The sequence below is a fragment of the Pipra filicauda genome, unplaced genomic scaffold, assembly GCF_003945595.2.
Source record: "Pipra filicauda isolate LSUMZ 115617 unplaced genomic scaffold, ASM394559v2 scaffold1177_size45478_pilon, whole genome shotgun sequence".
NCBI lineage: Eukaryota > Metazoa > Chordata > Aves > Passeriformes > Pipridae > Pipra > Pipra filicauda.
In genome coordinates, this window is record NW_024103626.1 from 38,504 (window position 1) to 45,478 (window position 6,975).

General features: G+C 53.1%; 1 protein-coding gene across 1 annotated transcript; it reads right to left on the reverse strand.

The window, feature by feature from the left end:
• Positions 1-757: 757 nt before the first annotated feature.
• On the reverse strand, positions 758-1,672 carry LOC113989281 (olfactory receptor 14J1-like; the record flags this gene model as incomplete). Its single annotated transcript, XM_027723689.2, has 1 exon — positions 758-1,672. A coding segment is annotated over exon 1 (915 nt), but the record flags the coding sequence as incomplete, so codon positions are not given.
• Positions 1,673-6,975: the final 5,303 nt, after the last annotated feature.

Sequence of the window (6,975 nt, forward strand, 5' to 3'; positions counted from 1 at the left end):
CAGGATGGCAGCTCTGAAGCACTCCCAGGATGTCCCTGGGAACAGGAGGGGAAGACTGGATCTGAAAATGGAACCTGGAAAGCAGAGAGCAGGAGTGTCATGGGGACACTGCAGGAGAGTTGCAGCCCTGGACCAAGGTGACAGAAGAAGTGACCCAGTCCATGCAGTGGCCTCAGAAGATCCCACAGCATCCTGGAGATGCTGGAAGGGAGCCCAGCTCTGCTTCACAAGTTCTCAGGGCCTGGCCCTGCCTGTGCTCCAAGGGCTTCCACCCCCCAGGACTGTGCTCAGAGAGCACTCAGGCCTTACAGCGAGAAAGGGGCTCAGGAGAACAGTGTGGAAGTGGCAAGAGAGCAGCTCTGCAAAGACCAAGCCCTGCTGCTCCCTGGCAGTGCTGCTGGGCTGGGATTATTGTCCCCTTCCCGTTTGCAAATACACCCTGTCCTGCAGTGTGCTGTCCTTTAGGAACATCTGAGAAGAAGGGTCTTGGACAAAGAAGGCATTGCAGGGTCCTTTATTTTGTTTAAATACTCAGAGAGCACAATACATCATTTTTTTACATCTCTGGGTCAAATACAGTGGGTAGACACTAAATTAGAAGGTAGATTCAAAATAATATTTCATTGCAGAGAAAATTATTGCAGGAAGAACCCAACGACCTCCACGAAAAACCTAAGCAGGAAGGCTGGGCCATTAAGGAGTCCCCTTCTGAATGCTACACACCAGAAAACAGGCACTATATTGCTCCTGAAAAGCATCCAGTCATCAATTTTCTCAGGGCATCCTTGAGCTCCTGGTTCCTCAGGCTGTAGATGAGGGGGTTCAGTGCTGGAGGCACCACCGAGTATAGAACCGACAGGGCCAGATCCAGGGATGGGGAGGAGATGGAGGGGGGCTTCAGGTAGGAAAATGCTGCAGTGCTGAGGAACAGGGAGACCACGGCCAGGTGAGGGAGGCACGTGGAAAAGGCTTTGTGCCGTCCCTGCTGAGAGGGGATCCTCAGCACAGCCCTGAAAATCTGCACATAGGAGAAAACAATGAAAATGAAACAACCAAACCCTGAACAGGCACCAACCACAATAAGCCCAAGTTCCCTGAGTTTGGAGTGTGAGCAGGAGAGCTTGAGGATGTGTGGGATTTCACAGAAGAACTGGCCCAGGGCATTGCCCTGGCACAGGGGCAGGGAAAATGTATTGGCTGTGTGCAGCAGAGCACTGAGAAAGCCAGTGGCCCAGGCAGCTGCTGCCATGTGGGCACAAGCTCTGCTGCCCAGGAGGGTCCCGTAGTGCAGGGGTTTGCAGATGGCAACGTAGCGGTCGTAGCACATGATGGTGAGGAGGAAATACTCTGATGAGATGAAGAACAGAAAGAAAAAGGCCTGTGCAGCACATCCTGTGTAGGAGATGGTTGTGGTGTCCCAGAGGGAGTTGTGCATGGCTTTGGGGACAGTGGTGCAGATGCAGCCCAGGTCTGTGAGGGAGAGGTTGAGCAGGAAGAAGCCCATGGGGGTGTGCAGGTGGTGGTCACAGGCTACGGCGCTGAGGATGAGGCCGTTGGCCAGGAGGGCAGCCAGGGAGATGGCCAGGAAGAGCCAGAAGTGCAGGAGCTGCAGCTCCCGCCTGTCTGCCAATGCCAGGAGGAGGAACTGGGCCATGGAGCTGCTGTTGGACATTTGTTGTTTCTTAGTATAGGGCCTGTTCAGAAAAGGAAAAGACAGGGAACAGTTAAGACAGACCTCTGTGAAAAAGCAACTGCATTTTTAAAAGAAATTGATGTGTCAAATGTCACCAAATGCACTGCCAAGGACTCAGTTTTGCTCTGCTGCAGTGGGACATGGAACTTTTTTGGTAGAGCTCTCACACAAGGAATGTCAGAGGTAACAGACCTTGAATCCCAAAGTTCCACCTCTACACTCATGACTCAGAAGAGCTGGGGTTGCAGAGCAGAAACTTAGCCTGAGCTTAGAATAAATGTTACTGTGGTTTTTATTTTTACAATCACACCTGGGGAAGGTTCTGTTCCACTGCAGGAATCCTCATGTCTATGGCCCAGCACACAGTGCCCAGCAGAGCTGCAGGGAAGGGCCCCAGAGCTGCCTGAACACCCCCTCCCCCAGGGCTTTGGGGGCTCTTGCTCCCCACTCCCTGCCCAGGGCTCTGCTGCCTGGAGCTGTCCCTGCCAGCAGCTGCTTCCCTGGGCCAGGGCTGAGAAAGTGACACTGATGTATCTATAAGACAGTTTTGATGTCTGATACTCTCAGGTTCCATCCCCTCTAATCTAACAGAGTTCAAGTTTCAGTGTCTCCTCCTGTGCTCAGAGATTGATTTCCCTGTTGCAGTCAGCACCCAGACAACCCAGAGTATAACACTGAAAGAACTGGTTCATTCTCTTTAAGGTACCCCCTGTCTGTCTGTGCCTCTTGCAAATACCTTCTGGGAAATTTCCTGCTTTGATCTGGAGCTGTGACCAGCCCTCATCCCTGCAGCCCACTGTGGAGATCAGAAGGACTCTGCCCTGCTCTGCCCTCCCAGGAGTTGTTCCTTCCCCACAGCCCTTCTCCCCCAGCCCCGTGGCAGCTCCTTGGGCGGGCTGAGAGCTGCCCCTGGCAGGCAGCAGAGTCCCTGCCCCAGCACACAGAGCCCTGGGGGCAGGACCCTGCTCTGCCCCACAGCCCTGGGCACCCCTGGCTGCACCCCCACCTTCCCACCCCACAGCCAGCCCTGGCACAGGGAACCTTCTGGCCCTGGGCCTCTGAGGGGGCAGCAGCAAGTCCTGCTCTGCAGCAGCTTCTCCTGCTGCACCCCAGCAAATCCAGCAGAGCCATCCTGACAGCTCCTGCCACTGCTGCCATTTGGCAGCTGGCAGAGGCACTTGCAGGAACTCCCCTGCACTGCTCTGCAGCCACAGCCTGACCGTGGCAAAGGGCTGGCAAGGTTCCTGCCCTGAGCAGCTCTGCCCTGTCCTCCCAGCCCAGGATCCCTTGAACCTCCTGCTCCCTTCTCCTCTCTGTCCTTGCTGCCTGCAGCTCCTGCCCTGCTCTGCCATATGGCCACTTCCCCTGCACTGCAGCAACTGGGAGAGTCCTGCTGAGAGATCCTGGAAGCTGTGGGATGTGCCAGCTTGAGGAGATGCCTCCAGGAAGGGAAGCTGAACTTTCCTACAGCCAGAGAATTCTTCCTTCAAATCCTGGGAAGGTTTCTCCTGTGGTGAGAGCTCAGTCACTTCCCAGCCCAGGCTGCCTCTCATCTCTGTTCCTTCTCTCCTGTGCCCTGGGTGCTGCAGGCAGTGCCCTCAGCCCTGCTGGGCTGTGCAGAAAAGCTGCTCACCAGCAGAGCTGTCTCTTTGAAGCTTTTCTTGGTTGCCAGGAGCTCCCTGTGTGCCAGGAGCCCGGCCCAGCTCAGCAGCACAGCAACAGCCCCAGGCAGCCCTTTCTCTGCCCCTCTGGGCTCCCTCCAGCTGTCCCTGGGGCTCCAGGGGAACCTGCTGGCACACAGCTGAAGGAAATAATGATGTGCCTTCTCTCAGCTGGGCACAGACACTTCTTTCAGCAGGGTCATTTCTCCAAACAGACACAGAGTTAAGTTCAAGAGGCCCCTTTTCATGTCCCATCATTAGACAGGAAACCCAGACAGTGCCCAGGAGGGATCTCCTTCACCTGCACTGAGGGAAGGGACTCAGCTGAGTCAACAGAGGTGTCTCCTTGTGGCTCTGCAGACCTGGGGCCAGAACCTGGCCCTTGGTGTCTCCTTGTGGCTCTGCAGCCCTGGGGCCACAACCCCCATGGGCTGGTCCAATTCCAGCTCAGTGGGCCCAAAACAGGCCCCTGCAGGCTCCAATGGAGCAGTTCCTAGGGACAGGGCAGCAGCTGTGGGATCTTCTTGGAGGCTGCTGGGACATTGCTTTGGCCAACTTGAGTGGCAGAAGGTGCCCACATGTAGGACAGGGGAACCTGTCACTGTTCCTTCTGTCCAGGGCAGCCCCTAGAGGTGCTCAGGTGACCAAATGGAGTCAGGTGGCACAGGGAGAGAGGTCTCTCCCCTGTTCTTTATCAGGGTATTTTCTACATGTGCTCAGAGTACAATGGCAGTTGTCTCCTGGACATCCCTTCACTGCTGAACCTAATTGAGGGCAGCTGAGCCTGGACTGAACAGCCAAAGAGGGGCCTGTAGTGCCAGGGGAGGTGCCAGGGCTCTGCAGCACAAGTGCAGCAGCTGCCCTGGACAGCACAGGGCCTGTGCAGGGACCCCGTCCCCATTCCCAGCAGTTGTGGGACAGGCACCACCCAGGGCTCCTCAGACACATTGGGGGCCTTTGGGGCAGGGAGTGAATCCCAGCCCTGCAGGGACACAAAGGCTGTCCCTTCTCTGCCCAGCCAAGGCCAGGCCAGGCACGAGTCCAAATCCCATCAGCCCAGGCTGTCCACACTTGTTCCCTCCCTCTGCTGGCTCTGCTCTCCCCCAGCATTTCAGCAGCATGTGCTGATCTCCTCAGGGATCAGGCCTGTGATTTTCCCCCTGGGCCTGAGTCCCAGCACGTCCCCCCCCAAGGCCATTGTCAGCAAAGCCTCTGCACAGCCCAGCTCTCGGGGCTTTCAGAGCAGCTTTCCCCACTGCAAGTCTGTTCTTACCCCGGTGCCCCCGCTGAGGGGCTGCAGCCAGACAGGCCCCAATGCCCTGCGTGTGGGGCACAGGAGGAGGAGCTGCAGCCCCAAGTCTCTCTTCCTTCCACTTGCAGGCAATAACAGCCCAGGCCTGCTGAGACAGTTCCCAGGTTGCAGGGCTGTGATGGGCTGGGAGAGAAGGCCAAGGAGACACAGGAGAGAAAGAGCAGGAGAGAGGTGTCCTCAGCGGGAAGGAGCTTCTTGGACCTGTGCAGCTGCTCTGGGGGATGAAGGAATTGGGTGAACTTTTGTGGGTGAGGGTCAGAGGAGAGACTAGTTTGGGTGACACTGTGGAGTGAGACAAAGAGTCCATTCAAGTTGGCTTTGATAACCCTGGAATTCACTGGAAAGGCACCAGGACAGGATGCAAAGAGTCCCAGAGGTTTGTGCAGGGTCTTGTTCAAGACCCCCCTTGGCACACAGGCCTTTAGAGCACAGCTGGCAGGTTGGTGGACAACAGGGAGGCTCATCTGCATCTGCTTCTGTCCAAGAGGAACCAAGAGGTTCCCTTAGAAACTAACCATAGCAATAGGAATGTATGCTGTTTGCCATGATAACTGACTATAGCAATAAGAATGTATGATGGTTGCCATGGTAACCGACCGTGGCAACAGGAATGTATGCTGGTTGCCATGATAACTGCCCATAGCAATGGAAATGTATGATGGTTGCCATGGTAACTGACTGTAACAATGGAAATTATGATGGTTGCCATGGTAACAAACCGTAACAATAGAATGTGTGAGTTTTCCACATGGTGACTGTAGCAACCGGGAATGATTTTGATTCTTGCGTGGTAACCGCCCGTAGCATATGGGAGAATGTATGATGGTTGCCATGGTAACCGACTGTACCAAAGGGAAATATGATGGTTGCCATGGTAACTGACCGTAGGAATTTGAATGTATGATGGCTGTCATAGTAACCAACCATCAAAGCGGGAATGTATGCTGGTTACAATGCCAGACGACCGTAGCAGTGGGAAGTATGATGGTTACCATGGTAACTGACTGTGAAACAGGAATGTATGCTGGTTGCCAGGGTAACCGACTGTAGCAATGGGAATTTATGCTGGTTTCAATGGCAACCGACCATAGCAGTAAGAATGTATGAAGGTTGCCATGGTAACTGACTGTAGCAACCTAAATGTGTGATGGTTGCCATGGTAACTGACTGTAGAACAAAAATGTATGCTCATTGCCATGGTAACTGACCATAGCAATGGGAGTGTATGATACCTGCCATGGTAACCAATCATAGCAACAGGAATCTATGATGGTTGCCATAGTAACTGACCATACCAATGGGACTGTATGACGGTTGCCATGGCAACTGACCTTTGCAGTGGGAAATGTGTGATGCTTACCATGGTAACTGACCATAGCAATAAGACTGTATGATGATTGCCATGATAACTGAGTGTAGCAATGGGAACGTATGATGGTTGCCATGGTAACCAACTGTACCAGTGGGAAGTATTATGGTTCCTGTGGTAACTGACCGTACCAATGGAAATGTATGCTGGTTGCCATGGTAACCAACCATAGCAATAAGATGTATGATGGTTGCCATGGTAACTGACCCTAGCAACTGGAATGTGTGATGGTTGCCATGGTAACAGACCAAAGCAATGGAAATGTTTGATGGTTACCATGGTAACTGACTGTAGCAACTGGAGGTATGATGGTTGCCATGGTAACTGACTGTAGCAAGGGGAATGTGTGATGGTTGCCATGGTAACTGACTAAAGCAATAGGAAATGTATGATAGTTGCCATGGTAACCAACCATGACATAAAGAATGCATGATGGTTGCCATGGTAAGTGACCCTAGCAAGTGGAATGTATGATGGTTGCCATGGTAACTGAGCATAGCAATGGGAATGTATGCTGGTTGCCATGGTAACTGACCGTAGCAGTGCGAATGTATGATGATTGCCATCGTAACTGACCGTAGCGATGGAAATGTGTCATGGTTGCCATGATAAACTGACTGTAGCAACTGGAAGTATGATGGTTGCCATGGTAACTGACTGCAGCAACAGGAATGCATGATGTTTTCCATGGGATCTGACCGTAGCAACAAGAATGTATGTTAGTTGCCATGGTAAACGACTATAGCAACATGACTGTATGATGGTTGCCATGGTAACCTACTGTAGCAATGGGAATGTATGCTAGTTGCCATGGTAACTGACCGTAGGAATGGGAATGTATGCTGTTTGCCATGGTAACTGATGATAGCAATGGGACTGTATGATGGTTACCATGGTAACCAAGCATACCAGTGGGAATGTATGATCATTGCCATGGTAA